The 23,460-nt window shown below is 37.1% G+C and overlaps 1 protein-coding gene across 1 annotated transcript in view; it reads right to left on the bottom strand.

Annotated features, from left to right (window-relative positions):
* Positions 1-23,460, bottom strand: part of ascc3 (activating signal cointegrator 1 complex subunit 3) — a 206,336-nt gene that overhangs the window by 103,819 nt on the left and 79,057 nt on the right. The window contains exons 10-13 of the mRNA XM_044116965.1: positions 17,465-17,629; positions 6,660-6,836; positions 6,336-6,407; positions 3,414-3,548 (exon numbers count right to left, since the gene is read on the bottom strand). Coding sequence (XP_043972900.1) covers positions 3,414-3,548; positions 6,336-6,407; positions 6,660-6,836; positions 17,465-17,629 — 549 coding nt within the window. The remainder of the gene's footprint in view (positions 1-3,413; positions 3,549-6,335; positions 6,408-6,659; positions 6,837-17,464; positions 17,630-23,460) is intronic.

Here is a 23,460-nt window from a genome sequence, read left to right as displayed (position 1 = left end):
GGGGAGCTATGGCGTGTGTGAGAGTTCCCCTTTATTCCTTTGTGTCATGGTACTCACACAGGCAATTCTGAAGTTTGTTCTAAATGGAGAAACTTAATGAAACAGGCTTCACAGCTTAGTTCTAATTAAAGCACATCATAATGTTACATTTTTAACTCTCAAGAGTCTGCCACCAGAACCATGCACACTGACGCTGTGTCCTTGGACAAGACACTTCACTCACCTTGCCTGCTGGTGGTGATCAGTGGATCAGACTGCCCCAATGCAGCTCTGGCTATTATCCAGTAACTTGCCACCATCAGTGTGTGAATGTGTGTATAAATGTAGTGTGAAGCACTTTGGGATTCAAGTACACGTGCTGATCATAAAATTAGAATATCATGAAAAAGTTGATTTATGCCAGCAATTCCAGTCAAAAAGTGAAACTTGTATATTACATTGATTTGTTTTACACAGACTGATATATTTCAATTGTTTATTTTAATGTTTATGATTATAACTCACAACTAACGAAAACCTCAAATTCAGTATCTCAGAAAAGTACAATATTGCTTAAGGCCAATGCTAAAAAGGACTTTCAGAAATGTTGACCAACTGAAAAGTATGAACATGAAAAGTATGACCATGTTCAGCACTTAGTTGGGGTTCCTTTTATCCAGATTACTGCAGCAATGCGGCATGGCCTGGAGTCCATCAGTTTGTGGCACTGCTCAGGTGTTACCAGAGCCCAGTTTGCTCTGATAGTGTCCTTCTGTTCTTCTGAATTGTTGGGTCTGGACAATCAAATGTTCCTCTTCATAATATTCCATAGATTTTCTATGGGGTTAAGGTCAGGCGAGTTTGCTGGCTTATTTAGAACAGGGTCCTTAAACCAGGTGCTGGTAGCTTTGGCAATGTGTGCAGATGTCAAGTCCTGTTGGAAAATTAAATCTGCATCTCCAGACAATTGGTGAGCATTAGGAAGCATGAAGTGCTCTAAAAGCTTCCAAGGCTGTGTTGACCTTGGACCTCAGAAAACACAGTGGACCAACACCAGCAGATGACATGGCATCTAATCCATCACTGACTGTGGAAACTTTGAACCTCAAGCAATGTGGTTTCTGTGCCACTCCTCTCTTCCTCCAGATTCTGGGATCTTATTTTCCAAAGGAATTACAAGATTTACTTTAATCAGAGAACATAACTTTGGAACACTCAGCAGCATTCCAGTCCTGTTTGACTTTAGCATATTTAAATGGGTTTTGTTTCACAATCTTCTCCACGATGTGGTTATCATGATTGCTTGTCCACCTTTTTCTACCACTTTTCCTTCCCTTCACCTCTATGAATGTGCTTGGACTCAGAGCTCTGTGCACAGCCAGCTTCTACAGTAATGTGTGTCTTGTCCTCTTGTGCAAGGTGTCAAAGGTCATCTTTTGGACAACTGTCAAGTCATCCCCATGATTGTGCAACCTACAGAACTAGACTGAGAGACAATTTAAAAGACTTTGCAGGTGTTAATTAGCTGATTAATGTGTGGCAACAAGGGTCTTCAATATTGAACCTTTTCATGATATTCAAATTTTCTGAGATACAGAATCTATAGTTTTTATTAATTGTCATTGATAATCTTCAAATAAACATTTGAAATACATCAGTCAGTATGTAGTGAATGAATGCAATATACACATTTCACTTTTTGAATGGAGTTTCTGACTTTAATCAACATTTTCATAATATTCTGATTTTAAGAACAGCACCTGTATAGGGCAGTTACTTTTTAAAAGGGGCCTGACAAAATGAAGATAGCAAAGGTTTTTCCAGTCCATAAAAGTGGAGTCAAACAAATATTAACAAATTATAGACCGATATCATTGCTACCACAATTTTGAAAAACTTTGAAAAAATTATTCATAAAAAGACAGGTCTCCTTTCTTAATAAAAATAATATACCGAACTAGCACCAGTACGGCTTCAGGAATAACTGTTCCACAACTTTAGCTGTGATGGAGTTTGTAGAGCACATTGCTGCAACAGTTGACCAGAAGCTTAAAAGCATAGGTGTGTTTTTTGACCTATGCAAGGCATTTGATACTATTGACCACACACAACTATTAGGTAGATGCAAACTGTATGGCCTACGGGGGGTTACATATCAGTGGTTGAAGAGTTATTTGAGGAATAGATTACAATATGTACAAATTAACAACACAAAGTCACAAACAGACATAATAAAATGTGGTCTTCCTCAAGGCTCAGTGCTAGGACCTAAATTATTTATGCTTTATTTAAACAATATTTCTGCAGTATTCAGTACTTTAAAGTTTATCATGTTTGCTGAAAAAGATTTGGACGAAATAATGAAAACAGTAGAAAAAGAGTTAGCTGAGTTGAAAACATGGTTTGATTACTATAAGTTGTCTATAAATGAAGAAAAAACTAAATTTATGGTATTCTCTGGTAATCAGATCTATAACAATGTAAAGATATGCATAAATGGAGTTGAAATCGAAAGAGTTTATGAAACAAAATTTTTAGGGATTATTATAGACAATAAACTTAGTTGGAAGCCTCACATAGAATATATTAGAAAAAAAGTTACAAAAACTATTGGAATATAAAAAAAAAGATTTAATAAACGTTAAAGGCTTGTATATTACATATTCCTCTTTGGTTATGCCTTACTTGTTTTATTGCTCAGAAATCTGGGGAAATGCAAGTAAAACAACCATTGATATATTAGATAAGTTGCAAAAAAAAAACTATAAGGTTTATTAATAAGGTGGGATATCATGAACCAACTGATAAGCTCTTTATTCAAAGTAATACATTAAAATTTAAAGATATTGTCTATATAAGAATACTGAAATTAATGTATAAAGCATTGCATAAAAGTCTTCCTTCTAGTATTCATAAATCATTTAAGCTAAGAGAGAATAAACATAATTTGCGAGGTTTGTTTATATTTGATTGTGCACAAGAGAAGAACCAGATAAAGTCTAGATGTGTTTCAGTTATTGGTGTAAAACTGTGGAATGAATTGAATGATGATTTTAAGTTATTTCCTTTCTTGGTGAGCTTTAAAAGAGCTTTAAAATGTAAAATGATAACATCTCACGCTGTTAAGAAGATTTATGTATATAATGTAATGTAAGGTATAAAAACAGCGTAGGCAAGAATAAGCTTTGCTTCAGCCGATTCCTTTTTTGGTAAACTGTGGGTTTGTTTATTGTTGTTTTTTTCTTTTGTTGTTTTCTGTGTTTAATGTGGACAATTCACCAAAAATAAAGTGATAAACTAAAAAAAAGAAAGAAAAGAGGCTGTTCAAGCATTAGTTTGTTGGACATTAAGGAGGAGAAAAAATAAATGCTGTCGCAACTTACCTGGAAAAGACCGAAATCTCATAAAATGTGTTTTGGTTTTTTTTGTTTTACCTGTTTCTCACACTGGCCATAGTCAGGGCCCTGGTCTGGCTGAAAGAAACAGATTTCTCCTCGGTTTTTTGCCATCTCTATCAACCCAAAAGCTGTCCTCACTGTGGCATTTCGAGCATGAACAAAAACCATGACCTGTTCAACAAACATACAGAATAAAAATTAAAGCAATGAAAAAATTAACTGATTCATAATTTAAAGTTTGAAAACATATCTGCCCCTTACAAAGTTCTTTCATACTTGCATGCTATCACACACAGGCAAACTGTTTATTTTGTGTTCAATATTCACTTGGCAACTTCTAAAAAAGGTTGCATTGGATTTTATTCAGGGCATCAGAGTAAAATGCATGCTTGACTTTTCAAATTTTCAAAACTTTAAAAATCATGCATCATTCTCCTTCTAATTCACAGTTTAATACAAAATAGTTGGTCACAAAAATGCTATGGAAATACAATTAATCTGTAATAGGACAAAAGTTGAAAAGCTCAAGGGATGCAAATGCTTTTAAAAGACACTGCATAAAACAAAAATAGTTTTGCTTTGGTGCTCGATGAAAACAAATATTCTGATGTTTAAATCTACTTGAGCTTCAGTGCAGACATTGTGAACTGTACTCCTAGAATTTGGAATTTTATTTGTTTTTATCTTCAGTTCCAGGGAGATGTCCCACCAGACAAACAACCCTAGAACATGTGAAGTGATATCAGAATGGGAAAGGAGAAAAAGGAAGCAAAAATCTTCTGATTTGCATTTTTTATGACAATAAATGAATAAACTTTTTACAATTTTTTTTTACTTTTGAGAAGCTTTTATGTTTGTTTATCCAATGAAGATCCAGAGGAGCAAAGAAGAGCAACAGACTGCAAAGACATGCAGCAGGAGCAGGAGCAGCTATGTGCTTGTTCCAACACACACAGTCCAAAGGGACACTGTAGCAAATGTTATTTATTGGAGGTGTTTTATCAGCACCACTGAGCTGTGTGGAAACGTAAGCGCCAGATTCTCAGCTTATTAAACTTTGTTCTGGCAGCATGCTTCCCACCAAGGATGCTGGAAAAATCATAAAGAAAATTCCATCCATCACATCCGCCCTGATGAAATTAATATATGTCAGCGCCACTTCTTGACAATTTAATATTAAATGAAAAAAGGTGTCTCCCCAGTTGTGCAGTGGACTCAGCAGCTAAAACATGGAAGGTGGACTAGAGAAGAGTATTTAAACATGCTAATAAAAGAAAAAGCTTCCTGGTGGTGGATGATCAAAATGCTTCATCATAATGGTTTTGTCTAAGAGAAGGGAACGTGTGTGTGTGTGTACTTGTGATAAAATCAGCAGGATAACAACAGTGCTTGGTAGAGATGGAAATTAAATGGCAAAGTCTGAATTTGCAATTCTCATGTTCCCAACAGGCCTTCTGAGGTTGCAGAGTTGAGGCAGAATGAGAGGAAGGTGGTGCATGGGCTTGGGTGGGGAAACAAAGAAGAGGAGGCCTACAATGGGGCAAATAAGACCTTGAGAAATTTTCAGATAGCTTCTAAGAAAAGCAAGGTTTGTGATAAAAAAGTTGCAACACTGAGCCTCTACGACTCTGCTATCAGTACAGAAACATCTGCTTTGTGATGCACCCATTGCAGTTTCTGGCTGACCATAAATCTCCACCGATCTTCAAAAAGTCTATTTTGATCGATAATGATTTTTTTTGTCTGAAATGCCACTACATACAACAAGAAAGTTGATGATTTGGCTGCAGTAGGCCATTATTGTTAAGTGCAAAAGTGCCAACATGACCTGGTGGGCGGGTCTATCTGTCAAACCTCTTAGACGGCAGAGCAACAGAGAACTGTTGAGATACAACTAATCCTCCAAAATTATTGGTGCACCCCTAATTACTCCCACAAAATACAGTAGATCTTATTAGGATGTTATTCCATGAATAAACATAAAGCAATGCATAAGTGTTAAGATGAAAAAAATGACCATTTTAGAAATTCCTCCCTAATAAATAGTTGAAACATGTGGAATGAATACTTTATACTCCCTCTTTAGTTCAATATCCCTCAACAAAGCTGCTCTCTCAATACCCTTGTTTGTTAGAAAACATTAGAGAACAATCCTAATCATTAGGGAGAATGTTGTGGAGAGGTTTAAAGCTGGGTTAGGTTCTAAAACAGTATTGCAAGGTTTGAACATTTACTTAGAGGAAATTACAACTATTATTCTGCCAAATGCTAGAGGTTTGGAATAAGAGAGTATAACTCAGAGAATAAATTTTCAGCTCAGTTGGTAGAATCTCTCCAAAGGACAATTATTAGTCATCACCTCCACAAATCTGACCTTTATGAAGTAATAGGAGAAAGAAAGTTGTAAAAAATCCTGTTTGTAGTTGTCTGAGTCAATTAGGAATACTGCAAATATTAATGTTTTTTGCTTAGTTAATACCAAAACTGTAGAGTAGAGATCCACTGATTGCAGTTTCTGGGGGATCGCCAATCCCCCAGGATCTTGATCTGCTGAAAGTCAATGAGTTGACAACAGTGGGGTGTCTACTTTTAACTGCAAATGTGCAGACATGAACTGGTGGGCTGATCTGTCAGTGAAACCTCTCTCACAGCTGAGTGGAAAAGAACAGTGGTTGACTTTTGCATATAAATTGATGCCAGCATTTTTATAAACTATTTTATTTTTGGAGGGGGTATTTCTGTAACTCAAACAAATACCTGCACAATCACATCTACACTAATCTGATTTATTTCTTCACTCTTTTCTAAGGTAAAATAGAAACATTGAATTAAAGGGTCTATAAATAAGCCAAATGAATATATGACATTTATTTCTAGGTGATGAATCCCTTCCATTTTCAGAACTGGATAAATGTATGAATGTCAAATATATTTCAGTTTAGATTAAAAAGAACTCACCTGATGTCCAGCTTTAATCTGCTGCAGAACCTTGTTGTAGCACACTTCTTCCATGTCATGAATTTGTTGGATCTGTGCAGAACACAAAACAACAGTGACTGATCTGCTTTTGCTTTAAAAGGTTTAATCTTCATCATAAAAGGGAAGTTTAGGCACTAGGAGGCTTCATTTGTGTAGTTTTTAATCTTTAATATCAATACCAGTGATCAAACGTCAAATAATAATGACCATGGAGATAATAATGCAGCTAAAGCCTTGTATCATTAAACCAGTATTCTTAATTCTAAATATGTATCTATCAATACATGATGGCCAACAATTTACCTTGTTTGTGGTTTTGATGCCAACAAAGGTTTGTCCAAGAGGCACAGGTCTGAAGCGGCTGTCAAAGAAGAACAAGCCAATATAGGGGTTGACGTGCAGGAAGGCTGCCACATCCAGGTAGTTTGGCAGGGTGGCAGACAGTCCCAGGATCCTGATCATACTCTGGGTAGACTCCACCTGCCCATGAAACAGTGCAGAGTAAAGCTAGACCAGAGATCTCTACATTCATCCATGTGGATGGAACTAAATCAGCCCTGGGAAGTCTTGGAAGACAAAAAAACGGTGCTTGCGTATACTTGTAGAAATTGACAACAAATATGGATTCATAAGTATGCTAGAGACATTATAGGCCTCTAACATACTTTTATTCTGTGGTTCCTGGTGTTTTTCACTGTGTTTTATAACTATGTAAACAATAAATCACAAGATTTTTGGCATATTCAGGTTTGAAGTTAACTTTTAACTGTGGTGGAAATTTTGTAAGGTTCTCTGTGCAAAAAAAGTTGCCCCTGTAAATAATATGACATTTAAAGTTAGGCGACATTAAGTGAATTGTGATTTTATCAAGAGGATGATATGCTCAGAGCATACAAATAAGAAGTCGCTGAAGGAACTGTTTTGCATTGACCAGAGAGAATTGATTTTTAATCAACAGTGTTTTACAGTGATGTGTATTGAGGATTGTTTGACTTTGTGCACATTTTTAGGACAACTGTTAGAAGTTTGTGTGGAACTTGAATTGTTCAATTGTTTTTCCTTTTCAGACTGGATGAAATATTAACATTTCTGAGTGGCTCAGCCATAGTCCTGACATGAATCTGTGATAAGAGGCCTTCATACCTCAAACAGTTGGAGCTAATCACCAAACATAAATAAAATGACAGAAGAAGCCAGAAAAAAGCTGCTCAGCAATTGTATGAAGGGTTTGACTGCTGCCTTATCAATACAGATGTTTGAGATTTTCAGAAATATTAAAAGAATATGATTTTTGACTGCCCATTTTTAATAAATTATAAATACAGGCAACATTTAAAAGAAGTGATTGAACTATGTCTTTAGAGATGTCAGCTTTATTCTCTGCTAGAAACAAACATATTAAATGCATTGAATGAAAAAACATGTTAAATCTAAATCTGCCAAAGGAATTAACATTTCTGGACTTAACCGTATATGTATGTGAAAAAAGGTGATGCAGTACATCGCTGACTGAACAAAAGCTGTCTAGCTTTTGTTCTGAAAGTGCTCTATCACTTCCTTCACACACAGTATGTTGGTGCATTAAAAAAACTTTTATCTGTAACAGTTCCAATCAGCATTCAGTCCTTTGAGATTGAAAGCTGCAGTAAGGGAGCTGTTGGTTAACATGTTTCTTCCTGCAGAAATAATCAGCTTGGTATACTCCAACCTGTGCATGGTGAACAATGAATGCACAACAATGAATTCAATTCAAATACACAAATAAAACCTCATGCTCCTTCTTAGGAGTGAAGAAGGTTTAACAAAAACAAGTTAAAATATTTAAATTCTACAGCAAAAGCAATCATGTAATAAGCCACTATTGCTTTGGAGAGAAGAGACACACACATCCATGAATTCAGTACAATAAACTTGAGAATTAACCATACACAATGAATAACATCATTTCCGGGTGTAAAGTGCAAGTAAAACACAAGCCATTATGCTGCCAGCGTAGAAGGCTTCAGTGGTTTGAAAGAGAAGTCTACCTTCTGTCAGATGAGCGTGACATGAACAGCTAATAAAAACAAGGCTAAAAGCACTTTCTGTGTAAGCTATGTCAAAAGCATGTGCTAATTGAAGAGAGGTTCGGGCTTTATATCTTTAGAAATAATAAGGATTTCCAAGGCTACAAAGCTTCAGAAATGGCTTTATAACTAATAAAAAATGTAACATTGTTTTTGCAGAAATCTAAAATTTTTGAAGTTTTTATTAATTGATTGTACATTTTAATAGGTTTTCATTTATTAATTTCTTCAAACACATTTATCACTACTGCTGCGAAAATGCAGTTGTTTACTCTGATTTCCTTGTTTTTGCTTTCCTGTCACACTGAAATTACTAGGATTTTCTGGTAGAAATAAAACATCATATTTGCATCAATTATGGGAAGTCATCACAGTAGCAACACAGGAATAAATGAACATTTATTGATGCTTTAATCTGACACAAAAACCTAGAAATGAGAATAACTTTTCAGATAAATTCAGATGCATAATGTATACTTGGCAAACAGAGAATTTTAGAAACGGTTTAGGAACTCTGGCCTACTAAGCTTATGTACACCAGCATCCTCAAAGCTACAAATCACAACAACACTGACTCCGTTTCCACTAAAGCTGAAAAGCAAGTGACTAACAGGAATTGGTTAACATTGTGGACAAAAATAGGAATTATAATGGCTCTTGAGATAAGTATATCTATTTTAGTCATGCTTAAGATGGTCTACCTTTGATGTGTCATGTGTGAATTATGTTGGTGTTACTGCTACCTATTGTAAAAACCTTGATGTTTCAGCAGGGTTATCAGTATGCATTAAATAGTGCAAGCATAATTTGAGCTAACAGCTGGATTCAACCACTGACACATTGCTTGCACAATACAGTATTTGTAGACATCTGTTCTAACTACAGATGTCCTGGTCTTATCCTAAATAATTGGCTTGTAAAATTACATTGTATCATGGGTGTTTTATTTTGTTGATCTTTCCATGTCGACTGTACTTAATAATCTAAGAATGTTTCAACTTACATTTTTTAGGCATTATATAATGTTATGCTATTCCCTCATCAAACACATATCTGGAGTGTATGAAAAACAAAGTCCCATCTGACATAATCAAACTCCACGTAGAGTGAGATTACAGTTTCCAAAGTATTGCCTTGATGGATGACAGATTATTTTCCAATTGATGGGTCAATACATTAGCAATAATTTCAGTATCTCTATTTAATGAAGATATTGGGTAGTATGAACAACCATCCAAATTATCTTTGTCCTGTCCAATTATTTTTTTATGCTTTGTTGGAGACAAAAATTGTGAGTGAAAGATTTTTCAAATATTGACTGCAACCGTAGAATTATTTGGGTAGAAATCATGTTATAGAAGCCAGAAGGACATTTCTGACAGGTGTCCTTGAGAGTACTTCCGGCCTGTCCGGTGACTGGAAGGTCACCAGACAGTAGCATGTTGTAAGGTGACATTCCAGACAGTGTACTACTTATGGCCATTTCAATTTCAGCATTAGAAACAGACTTCTCCAAACTAGTCATTAAATCTTATCCTAAGGAAGGAATGTCAAGTCTCAGATGTTTTCTTTAACTACATCACCATTAGCTGTGGGGGTGACGTACAAAATCTGATGGTATTTTGAAAAACAGCTGTTTTTGTCTTGGTTATCTCTACATCTTGTTCCCTGATTATTTTGGATCTCAAATATAGCCTGATTTGTTGTACTCTGTCAGAACTGATGAGGCAACAACTTGCCAGTTTTCTCTCCAACTTCATACAAATAGCTGCACAGTTTAGAGAGAAGGTATTCAGCTAGTTGATGTAAGATTGTATTCAGCTTGTAATTATATAGTGAAAGGATCAGGAGAATTATTGAATTTAATATATTATTTATTATCTCACCATTGATCAATGGTGCTGCTCTTTTCTGTTGAGCATAAAGTTATATTTTTTGACCCTTCAAATGATGTAGTTAAGTTCATGTAAAAGCGTACGTTGCTACTCACCTTTGTTAACAACTGAGGCTGAACAAGTTTGCTCCAACACTGGCTTAGTTTTGTCTTAGAAAAATTAGGAAAATTCACCATATTGTGTATCAACATGGGTGAGTGGATGAGAACTAGAGTGTGTGTCAGTAGAGACGGTGGGCTGCCCAATCTAAGAGCCTCCTGCTGGAAGTGACAGGGAAGATTTGTAAGGCCTTTAATGTGATGCAGAACCTGTCAAAGCATCCTATCAAGATAAGAACTAACCAATCACTGCCGGCAGACTAGGCTGTCACTGCACCTTCACTCTGATGCTCCATATGCTTTTTATGGTCTACCTTGCATTCAAGTTTCTTATCAGTCTGGGAAATACTTTTAATATGATTACATAAATCTTTATTTCAGCAAAAACAACAAAAAGACCTTACAGAACATGTTTTGAAGTCCTTTGTTATTTCCAAAATAAGATTCCTGAAATTATTTCTATATATCTACATAGTATTTACAACAATTCAACAACAAGGAAGAGCAACATGTATTTAAATGTCCATTGTTCTTGCCTGTATTGTCATATGCATGAAAGCAAGTATTCTACTTTGTTTCAATCACACAAAAAATCTGTGAGGGACGGTGGAATCCCAGAGTGAAATTCCGTGTAAGAGGTATACGGAGCCTGGTGCCGGAAGCCCTTTGAAAGGCTGTTTACATGGTTTTAAACTGTGTGATTGTGAGCGTGAGTGGGAAAAAAAATAGCAATAGGTATTTTGTTCCATATAACACGGTAGGAGTATTACAGGTAAACCTCTTATGGATGCAAACTCTACTAAAAACCAACTTGTTTAGGATTATATTTGAAACGTAATCAATTACAAAGTTACTGATGGAACTTGACTGAGTGTTGTGTTTTGATTGATTCTATGTTGCATTGTGTTTCTGTGTTTGATTTGATGTAAAGCATTTTGAAATGCTTTGCTGCTGAAATGTGCTATACAAATACAATTTGATTGATTGATTGAATTAGGAAGCTCAGAAAACAACTTCATTGTTGGACATCACTTAAATAACTCAGTGGTTCAGCTATTTTGCAATACTCTGGAAGTTTGATTTTTTTACAGCAGACAGCTGCTCCCCTATCTTGCAGGTAATGCGTACCTGCACCAAATCTTTTAGGGGTACAGAGTACCCGACCATACATGCCTATTTTCACCCCTGTGCTGTACATGGTGTAGAATAATTGTGATGTGAATTTGGTGGAATTTCTTAACATGTCCAAAAATTCTGTGGCAATGCTACATTGTCATATGAATAGGAAGGCCAAGCTAACACATTACAAGTCCAACATCAGGTTGTTTGGCATCATTTTAACTAATGAGCTGTCCTGTCTGAAGTTGTAGTGCTGAAGTCAAAACCAGGACTTTGCTGTGCTCATAATTTTAAATCCTTTTTTCTAAAATAAATTAATAAAATTTTTGCTGAGTGTCAAATTATCTTTGCCCTTTTTTAATCGTAAACCTGGTATTTGTGAAGAAAATCTACTCCTTTTATAATCTCTATTTCAGTGTCAGATAAGGTAGAAACAAATCTTGAAAGTTCCAGTGACTAAACATCTTGTTGAAACAGGACATGAGCCACAGTCTGTTTTAACTGGCTAATATTGCTGCATTTCTCACCAATTTCAGAATGAAGAAATGGCTAAATATTAGACACTAAAAAAGAAAGACAACAGCTAAGCAGCATTCAAGGTTAGACTTAGAGGGAAATTAATCGTAAAATCCAGAGCAAAATCTGTTGGACTAAATTTCACCAATTTCAGTGTGGTACAGACCAAAACTATTTTAGCAGAATATGTGATACCTGGCTCCATTCAAAAACATTTGCATAACAAGGGAGCAAGTTTCATTCAGTTTACAGGGATTTCCATATTAATATGTCTGAGGAAGTGAACTTGTGGGTTGGTAGCAGCTTCAGTAATTCCCTTAGCACAATCAATTACAGGAGTCTGAGGTGTTTCAATAATAGGGTAGAAAGATGGAAGAGGTGGGGGCAGATCTATGAGACATCCTGTTCATATTCAGCTTCTTCTTCAGTTAGAAAATGGAGGATAAGCTGGGACAAGTTTTTTTACACAAAGAACTGAAACATGCAACCTCTGTGGCTTTTGATATTACTTACAATAAGAGATATTATATATCATCTACATAACATATACAATAAGTGAAAAGAATGTTTAGTTACAATGTGAATCTTGTAACTAAATGCAAGAAACTGATGCCTTGAAACAAAAAGCATTTAAAAGCAAAAAGCAAGCATATTCCATTTCATAATCAGTGTAGTGCTTTATATTGTTAGAAACAAAAAAATATTTACTATTGCCACAATTCCTCTCCCCCAAAACAAATGTGTGTGCCTCACTGTTGTTCTTCAATTCACATAAAGAGACCTACAAAAGGAAATCTTCTGCATTTTTCCAAACAGCCTAAAAGATAAGTCTTAAATTTGTCTGCAGCAAAACAAAAATGTGTCACTTCCTTAAAATCATTTGAGGAATAGGAACATTGACAAGATATTTGAAAATGGATTCCTGCCCCAGTTCTCTGCTTTACACTCGTGTGAGAGCAGTGCACACAGACGGGTTCTGGTCTAGCCAGTTTGCTGGCACAATCTAGAACATTAAAATTATGTAATTAAAAGTAAAGTTGAGATCATTCTTTTCCTCAGCTTCCTCGCTGACAAGCGTATGCAGAGGAATGGCAGCTTCCACAGGAATGTGATTAATCTGATAATCTCTTCCCACTTTCGAGGAGACCCAATGCAAAGATAACTAGAGCCATGTGGAGAAGAGCAGGGCCAGGCCATGGGCTGCCACCTTATCATGGTGGAGGGTTTTGAGTGTCCCAGTGATCCAAGGAGGTATGTTGTCTGGGGCTTTATGCCCCTGGTAGGGTCACCCAAGGCAAACAGGTTCTAGGTCAGGGACCAGACAAAGCGCAGCCTGAAGACCCCTTAAGATGGACAATAACTTTGCAGTGAATTTAAGTCATCATGTAGGGCTGCTCCAAGGCCTTGTATGAGGCCTTGAGCAGAATTTAACTTAGAGGCCCCTTTTGTTGCTAAAAACATCAGCACCTCTAAAGGTTTCTGCGTTAAATTTAGTGAAATATGGGAGAGGGGGACTAGTTTAATTGGTGAACCTAAAACGCAATAAGTTATAATCACAGTTTACTCATTTGAGTGGACAAACAGAGCTCAAAGTCAAAGATTAAACCCATAGCATCAGATTGTAGCTATGATAACAAAACTATTTAACTATGAATATTGTTCTTTGAACTTTTACAAAATACAATTGCCAGGTCCTTAAGATCTTTCATATAAATGCTAAACAATTTAAAATCTTTTAATTTATGTATGCTGAGACAATGAAATCAAATTTAGCAGCATTGATCATTTCAATAAACAAATATTACATTTATGTACAGTACAGACCAAAAGTTTGGACACACTTTTTCATTGAATTCAATGAGAAGGTGTGTCCAAACTTTTGGTCTGTACTGTATATGTGTTCTGTGTTAAATTATTAGCATTTATGGGGCCCCTGAAGCCCCGGGGGGTCCTTATAAGGCCGCTGACTTAATTTGGATTAAACAGAAGTGCAAATAAATGATATTCATTTTAATTGTATTGTTTGATTTGTTGTTTTTAAGACTAGTTGTGGGTTTAAATAGCGTTTCACTGGCGATGTTTTCCGTAACATATAATTACCCAGTAATATTTTTATTTCTCCTGTCAACTTATCTTTTAATACAAAACATGGTGGGCTGCCCGGTGGACCTCCTCGGCACCCTGATCACCGGGCTTAGCAAGTCTTCTGGGGGGAACCCCTGGTTTTAATTGTATTTTATTCTTTATTTGTTGTTTTTAATTAGTTGTGGGTTTAAGTATTGTCAACAGTGTCTTCCAGTAACATAATTACCCGGTGATATTTTACATTTCCTGCCAACTTAAAATCTTTTAATACAAAAGCCCGGTGGAGCGCCTTGATGGCTCGACCTCCATGCTTGGCAAGTTTACTGGGGGAAACTCTGTAATTCCAGTAAAAAGTGTATGGGAGCAGTGCTTTTGCAGTTTCAGTGTTTTCTTAATTTACCCAAAGACCAGAAATTTGTAATTCTGAATTTATATGTAAGACATCATACTTTAAAGATGTGCACGCTACTGTGATGATAAGCCTCCAGCCAGACAGCATTTTACTTTGCTTCCGTATGACATTGCAAAGGATTACACACAATATTGTGTTCAGCATGGACACATCCTCAACATGTCACATTCTGAAAATGGGTGGAAGAGCAACATAATTGTCCTTGATAATGAAGTGACTCATTTAGCTTGGGTTCCCTTAATAATGTGGGACAGAATAAAAGCAGTAGAGTTTCAAATGACTTCAAATCTTCAGTCAAGCTGACTGAAAATTGTTGTTTAGGGTTAACATGTATGGATTGTTTTTTTGTTTTTTTAATGAAAAACAATGATGTTTCAGGCTTCAAATGTTCTATCTTTTTGCAAAAAAAGAAACAAAAAAAAAAACAATCCCAATGCTTGAAACTTCTGAAGTGCAGTAGAGCCTGAAGAGGTGTTAAGGTGTATAAAGAACCCAGTCAGCCCTTCTTCAGTAATATCAGCTAAACCACCTGATAAATGGGCTGTGAACCAAGTAAACAGCGGTCACATGTACAGCCCAGTTTTCAATTACCTTGCAGTTAACCTTACCCAAAAGGTCTTGGTAGCTGCTCAGCTCAGCAGCCCATCCCTGCCCCTCTGTTTCAATTCTCTTCCTCACACTGCTCTGTCTTTAACATTCGCTAACAACTGTTCTACACACATTTCTTCCATACCCGACGCATGGAAGAAACATCTACTATACTTCTACAAAGCAAAGTAAAATTCTTTATTTTAATGAACTACATGTCAACCTTGTGCCTTTAAGCTCTTTCCCCATCCATTAATGATTACTTACTTCTTGATTTTATCTGTCTTTAGGGTTTTTCACCAATACTGCTGAATGTATGGTAATGAAATACTGTTGCTACTCATGGTTTACAGGCCAGGTGAGGGAGAGAGACAATAACAATCAATTATTGAAGTTACTAATAAGTGAAATGATAGTAATACATATTCATATTTGACCTCTCATTGTGATCTAATTGACTCTGGATGAAGTTCTGCAAGCTTCTGCAATTTTAATCAATTTATTATAGAAAAAAAAAAAAAGAGTAAATTTTACAATGTATCTTACAGACTCTCCTGTCATCTTGATACGTTTGCTAATCTCAAACCTACACAAGCTCCCTGGTGTTCAGTGCAATTTTTCAAAAAGGTTTCATAAACCGGATGCAGGGTGAGTCATGTCATTCAGTGCCTAGGACAGAAATAGAGGACTTTGTACATGGAAGAAATTATAGGATCAAAATGTAATTCAAAGAGCATGATGCATGATTTAATCAGTGACTGCCTATGCATTCCAAAATTATCGACCACAAGCTCTGTTCCCTTTCACCATTTATCATTTTACACCCACAGACTGACATGTGACAGCAGTTCATCAAGATATGATATTGGACTACACAATGTGCACCAGCTGTCAGCCTGGCTAAATTTGCATGATGACTATAATATGTGGAATATCCAGACTGGCTCCAGCATAAACACATGTCAGTCATCATCGTGAGAAATCATTACATTTTTTTTTTTTTTCCCCACCAGGGGGTCCTTTTTGTGGGCTCTAGTGTCCCTTTTTTCATAGTAGGCTGATAGGAAAGGGGGAAAGAGAGGGGGGAAGACATGCGGCAAATGTCGTCGGGTCCGGGAATCAAACCCGCGACGGCCGCACCGAGGACCAAAGGCCTCCAAACGTGGGGCGCGCCAACCTCCACGCCACTGGAGCACGCCCCATCATTACATTTTTTAAGCAAGGTGCCAGTAGGTTGGGATTGATGCTGTCAATGATAAGAGGCACATGTCTGTCTAATATATCACATCAGTCTCATAGCAAAACATAAACAACTAATAAAACTAATTTGATACATACACATGCAAATGATTCTGTTTCCCATTACCATGCAAGTGATTGGGCTAGACAGAAATTAAGTAAATATCATCTTGTCTATTTTCAACTGTAATTGCAATTTTTTATATGGCAATTCAAGAGCATCTATATTACTTCTCTTTTCTCATTTCCTCAGGTAAGCTATCACTCAAATGAGACAACTGTAGTGGGAGAGACGAGCAGAGCTGGTTTTATTTAGTAGCAGTAAGTAAAAATCTGACTGCAAAACATTAGCAGCGCTTCAGTATTACTGTCGATGCTTAGCACTGGGAAGTGGCAAGTAAAGCTTTGTTTATACTAGTAAAACCTATACTAGTAACCCTAACCCTCAAGTCAATAAACAATCCCAAGAGCAGATTGTTCACACGGAGTGAAGGTCCAGCATGGTTTGGACGATGTACCAAAAGTGGTTCTCATTCTCAAAGTTGGTTAATGAAAATGACATAATTTTGTTCTCAGGCTAATGTCCACCCTATCTTGTCACAACCCCCTGGTGAACATTTTGCCCCATGCTGCATGTAAAGCTATTGTGTGAATTTTGAGTATGTGTTTGTTGATGCATAAAACAGCCCCATTTACTCAACTTCCAGAAGGCCCTTTTGTGCCACAGAGTAGGATGGATAGTTTTGAGGAGCAATTGATTGTGAGAAATAATGCACTGTTATACCAAAGCACTGAACTCAACCTGCTTGGCTCTGGTCCAATGCGGCGAGTGAACATCACAACAAATTATGGTTTTTTTTGGCTTCTGGTAGCAAGGGAAAAAAAATTGATTTTAACCCCTTCAAATTTATTTCAATTAAAGCAGGCGGCATAGTTCATAAAAATACACATGCATAATTGTTATGATTAAAATACAAGGCACTTATTGCAAGTATTTCAAAAAAGCAAAAAGAAAGTTCCTATGCATAAAGTGACAGTGTTAAATACAATACATCAGATACACGAGTCACGCAGCATAACAGGAACTGACCTGTCTGATAGTTCTTGCCACCAGGCTCTCAAGTACTGGTCCTCGATCTTCATGTAGAAGATGAACTTCATCGAGAATCAGGAGACGCACAATTTGAGAGAGAGCCACGTCTCCAACACTTTTCCTTGTCACAACATCCCACTTCTCTGGAGTTGTCACCAACATCTAAAACAAGGGTGAACACATAGGTAACTGTTTAAACACTACATTTAGGAAGAAATCAAGACTGGAAACAAAGCAATCTATTCACAGCAGTAGGTAAGAGGATGGTAAACTGCAGACACTAAAGTCTCTGTCAGAAGACCTTTTTATCCTGTGACTGACACATAGTTATCTGCCGTACAACTCGTTCTCGACACCAATATTATGGTAGGTTGTCACAAACCCATGACTAGTTTGAACTGTAAGGCCTAATTCTGTAAAGCTACAGAGTGAATGTGATACAGTAAACAGCAAAATAAAATAGAACAGTAAAGGACTGCTGGAGCTCTCAAAGTGAAGGCATCACCTTTTTTTCAGTGTTCCAGTTAGATCAGAAAAAGATCACAATAATCTGATTTCTTTATTGACATTCTAAGTGTAGTACTTTAAAACACTGAATTTTGACAACGGGCAGGCATAGCCACTGCCATACAGGCTTCTAGGCTTTTGTCAGGTTTACACACCTATTAAAGACAAATTAAACAACACAGGAAAGACAAGAGAGTTAGATTCTTTGTACTCGCGAGGAGAACAGACAGAGATGTGTTTTCAGTTACAATCTCTTACTGCTCTGAAAACACATTGCCCGCTCCTCTCTTTTTATTGCATTCAGGATCCCTATCACATTGGATGCTGCAACTCTCAAAGGGGGAAAACAAATCATTTGCATGGAAGGTGTGGCAAACAGAAAACACAGCTGTCAACAGTCAGTCACAAGTATCTTCTTAAACAATGGTGTCGTCCTGTACTTCCAGTTCCCGAGATTCTCTGGGTCATCTCCCGACCCCCTGTGGTTCGCAAACTTCAGTTCTCGTGTCCCTCTAGGTCATAAAACTTTGACCCTTAGTCTTTGATGTACTTTCCTGGTAGGTGTCAACTCTTATCTCCAAGCCATCTGCTCCCCAAATTGGCACGCTCTCTGCTGCTAACATCACTTAAAAGCACACACAATATCTTAGAGTTCTAAGTATTTATATTTGTAACTAACATAAAACCTATCAGCTTTCCTTTGCCAAAGGACAAAGCTATGGATCAAGGTTTCATGTCTATGGTGGGACTGTAATTTGAAACTCACTCAAATAGACTGAACCAAAAATATCCAATGTCAGTTTCTAAATCCCTTCCTAAATTTTAGACATATAGTAAGAAATGCCTGACTAATTCACCATTGTGTTCTGCCAAATTCCAGATACAACTGAAACCAGATATTTGTAAATATTTTATAAAAAGACACACTTTTTCCCACTGTCTGAAGTTAAATCAAGCCAAATTTTTCTTGTTTTAGGTCAGGTAGAATTACCAAAATTATTTCTATTTGCTGAATGCCAGAAAAAAGTATTTTCTTTTAGAGATCGGTTTGAAGCTTTCTATGAATTCACCAGTTGACACACCTTTACATGCTTTTGATGATCTATGATCTATTCAATAGAGAAGATCAGCACATTGGCTTGCTACTTTATATGTATAGCTAGATGATGGAGTGGGTGCCAGCTCAATAATGTGGCCTAAAATAATAATGGGTTTTAGCTGTACAATATCCTCGTGTGTCCTGAAAATGCTTTCAAATAATAAAAATAATAATGCCAGCATTGACACCATTTAGTTTACAAATTGCATTGTCCATCCAGGATATTATGTGATACAAAGAAAAGAGGAGAGGTTGAAGGAAATCTGTGGATTTTAGTGAGGTACAATAGGTCGTCATCAGCTTATAGGTGGGATGGATTATCTCAGCAAAGCAGAAGTGCTCACTATCAAACATTTAAACAGATTTGTGGACAACATTTGAAAGAAATGGTAATATTGTTTATCTGGAATGAATTTTAGATCTTTGAGTCTATCTCATGAAAAATGGGAGCAAAAACAAAAGTGTTGCGTTTATATTTTTGTTGAGTGTATATCAAATAGTGATGAAGCAGGAAAATCTGAACTGCATTGTCATCAAAATTTACAGGTAGCAGCATATGCTAGCAGCTTCAGAAGAGCAGTTTTAATGTGCCCATACTGTCAATATTACAGTATCTTGGTGAGGTGTAAAAATGGAAACATTTTTATAATACTTAAAAGATGAAGCAAGAAGATTTAATGCAGATTTTACGGATGATTGTGTTCTTGCAGGGACAGTTGAAGCAGTTGGTTGGTCAATAAAAATGTACTCCATCCATCCATTTATCCAGTTCCAGTATCCTGAGTTGGGTTAAGAGGATAGTATGTATGGAGGCCCAAACTTCTCTCTCCCTAGCCATAGATTAGGGTAGACTTTGTCTGGTTACTCACATAGGACCCGTATGGAGACCCAAGCACAGGCATGAAGCATAACTCCTACACTGTAACAAATGGCTGCAAAAACTCACATGAAAATACAGTAAGGTGGCTGGGCTTTGAAAATAGAGCTCTTCACTGTGATCTGAAATGTGTATGGAAAGTATATGGGACGTGATTGGACCATTGGATAACGTGCAAAAATTTACAGCTGTACTGTAAATCTTTAATGTACACTTGCATAGTGGGATATTGACCGGCTGAATGCAAACATTCACAGGCTAGAGGGCAGGGCCAACAATGACTTTCACTGGGTAAGTAGTTTTTAAAAAGCATTGCACTGCAGTTTTGTGTTTGTGAAAGAAAATATATTTTATGTCGTTATATGGAGCTACTCACTTGTTTGCTAAAGCTAACCTCAGGAACGTTTATAGTAAGTCCGTTTGTTTTAAATGTTGGTTTAGAAATGTTCGTCTACATTCATTTCCTGTGATGAGGCGTTGCGGCACTCTATTGTCCTCATCCAGCCAGAACAGACCAGTGTAATTCGTGCACGTGAAATTGCGGGCTAGTAAACTAGATGTGCACAACGTTGGCTAAAGACCAAACACAAGAAAGTTGAAACTGTTCAACTATTGTTGCTGTCGGCTATCGCGGAAAAGTATTTTGCTGTTTGTAGCTCCCCATGTGTAACGTGTTGCTGTGAATTAGATAATCCTCCGCGGGAGAGAGGCTTTGATGTCAAAATAGATGGTTTGATTGATCTGTGTTATGTAACATTATTCCCTTGAAATGTTCAGGTCAATCGCGTGCGCTCATGTGTTAACGTTGACAGTCCTAAAAAAAAACAACGAAAAAACAGTTGAGGCATCGTACCCTCAAACAACTTCTACAAAAAGACCAGAATATAGCCATCTGCATATTCTAGGTGAATTAAACTAAAAACCAATTGTTTTGCACATAATGCCAGCTGAGAAATAACTGAATATAAAAACCTGGAAAACTAAGAATCTTCAGACACGGCTGGTTTGAGACAACAAAACATTTTTCAGAAAGTGCGTGTTTGATATGGGCATCTTGTTGCCTTTGGAGGTATCATAAAAAGGCGAGACATCCAAGAACTAGAAAATAAAATATATCTCATAAAATAGATCTTATCTATCAGTTGGCTCCTGAATAAGTTTGGCACCACTTGTATGAATGTGTGCACTAAATTTCTCTTAGTTACTGTTGAATATGGGAGATTACAAACGCAAGATAATTGCTTGTATTTTAATTTATTTGAGTGCAGCAAGGGATTTGCACACCGTCTGCATATTTTCAAGAATACAACGTTAGGCATAGTAATTAATTGTGATTAATCAACCAGTGCCAGATTCTGCTGTGGGTGGGCAACCGCTCAAGGAGGCATCTTGTGGGGGTGACAAGACCGACCCCTCACTGAACCAGATACTCCAGGGACCCCAGTCCCCTAGTGTGTTATGGGCCTGGAGGTCCTGCCTTGCTTCACTAGCCCGCCGCCAGGCTAAGCATTTCTTGTTTATGTTTTTAGGAAAATAAAATATATAAAAAAAATAATAAAAAAAACCACGCAACTTTTTAAATTTTTTTTTAAAGTCAGATTGCCAGCGTCTCTATTGCTCTGAGCGTTTCACTGGCGGAGCTCAAACTGGCCACAGGCTGACCTGTATGGACATTTACATCAACCCCCTGTGAGGAATTATATTTCCATCCAGAGTTTTTGATCAAGGTAAGAGTTTAAACCCCACCGCGTTAGCTCTGCCTGTGCAGTTTCTGCAGGAATAACTTGTAGAGAATGATTTATATTTGTGGACAAAGAATTTTGTGCAGCTTTTCCATTGCAGCATGCTGTTGGCCGGTGCGTTAGTGGTTAACAAACCAGTGCTATCCACATCAGGGAGGTTCGGCCAGGTGAGAAGCTTCCGCGCTCGCCTCACAGTCACGCATCACGCTGGTTTTATATTATTTTATTAGTAATAGTAGTAGTATTTTTCCGGGTAAACCATGTATTAAACCATATCAAATGTTTTGTCCACTTAGTCAGCCAGAGTTAACGTGCATTAATGTTAATGTGTTTCCTGTCTACTTAGCATCTTTTAATACAAAAACACAATGGGTCGCCTCGGCACCCTGACCACCGGGCTTAGCAAGTTTTCTGGGGGAAACCCTGAACACCAATTGTCTGTGTATCACTATAACTTCCACCCTTCTGTCCATAGACTAATTTATGGCAGACATAGTGAAATATTGCCATCTCACTGTATCTGCCATCTGTAGGTCCACAGATAGAGGCACAGAAGGTGTCTATGTCTGCAAACAAAGTTAATGGATAGAGACATCAGAATGTATCTGTCTATGGAAGATACATCTGCCTCTCTGTACCTGAGTATTAAGCTAAAATTAAAAATAATATCACTGAACATTGTTATTTTTCAGGAAACAGCATCAAGGCGACAAGCAGGTCCAGCAGCGCCTTTTGTCGCCTAGATTATTTTTTCATAGGCGAGAACTATGAGAACTATTTCAGTAATGCCTTCACAAAACATATTTGGTAATTCACAGACATCTAATCTAAAAATGTAATATGTACTTAAAAAAAACAAAAGGAAATATTAAACAGTCTCCCATCTGTTTTTAGGCGATTCATAGGCCTCAACTCAGAAAACGGAACAAAACCTGCAAACAGGAAAGTGACATCAAAACCAACAGGACAAGTTATGGAAAACACAGCAGTGAAGCCGTGTCTCCATTCTCCTCCTTCATGAACCAGTGAAACTTTTAAAATGGTAAAATTATAAATTTACAAACATTAGGTTTTCTTACTCCATCTCTCTCTCTCTGTCTTTTTCTCTGTATCTTTCCTGTCCATTTCTGACAGACAGATAGGACAGCTACAATGAAAGAAGGTCAGAGAGACCTGTCCATTAAATCTTTCCATTTCATCCTGTCTGTCTTTAACTGACACAAATGCAGTTTAATGTGCTGTTTATATTATGTATTAAAACATGTTTTTCTTTCTTTATCTTCTAGCAACCCTTTGATGGTTTCTGGAGATGTTCAGGGCAGAGACGAACTCAGAACTCCTCCATGTTGGTTTTCTGTGGCTGTTCACCAAGTCTTAAACTTGCCTAAAGGTTGTTTGTTATTATGCAATAGCCAGCCTCGCCCTCTCCTCACAACTCCTCGGCTGACTACTGACCAGTTCTCTGTCTAACAGGTCCGGAAAATCTCTAAGACCTGGGTCTTACCCTGAACAAGATCTATAAGAGATAATCTGTATAAACCGGTGACAAAAGGAACTCGTCTAGCTCTAACTACCTCCTATCCAGAAGTTATGACCCTTTTCAGTTAAGAAACAATCAACTGAGTAGCCCTCACAGCTGCATAGCTTCAATAACCACTTCTGTTAACGGTAGTTTCCTTCCTGTCGTAACGTGCACTTGTTAACGGCTAGATATTAGTGACTAGGATTTAAGTCCCAGGGTCATTATTTACACTCACCAAAGGAAAGT

This window comes from Gambusia affinis, linkage group LG05, assembly GCF_019740435.1.
Source record: "Gambusia affinis linkage group LG05, SWU_Gaff_1.0, whole genome shotgun sequence".
Taxonomy (NCBI): domain Eukaryota; kingdom Metazoa; phylum Chordata; class Actinopteri; order Cyprinodontiformes; family Poeciliidae; genus Gambusia; species Gambusia affinis.
This window is presented reverse-complemented; position numbering and strand designations above follow the sequence as displayed.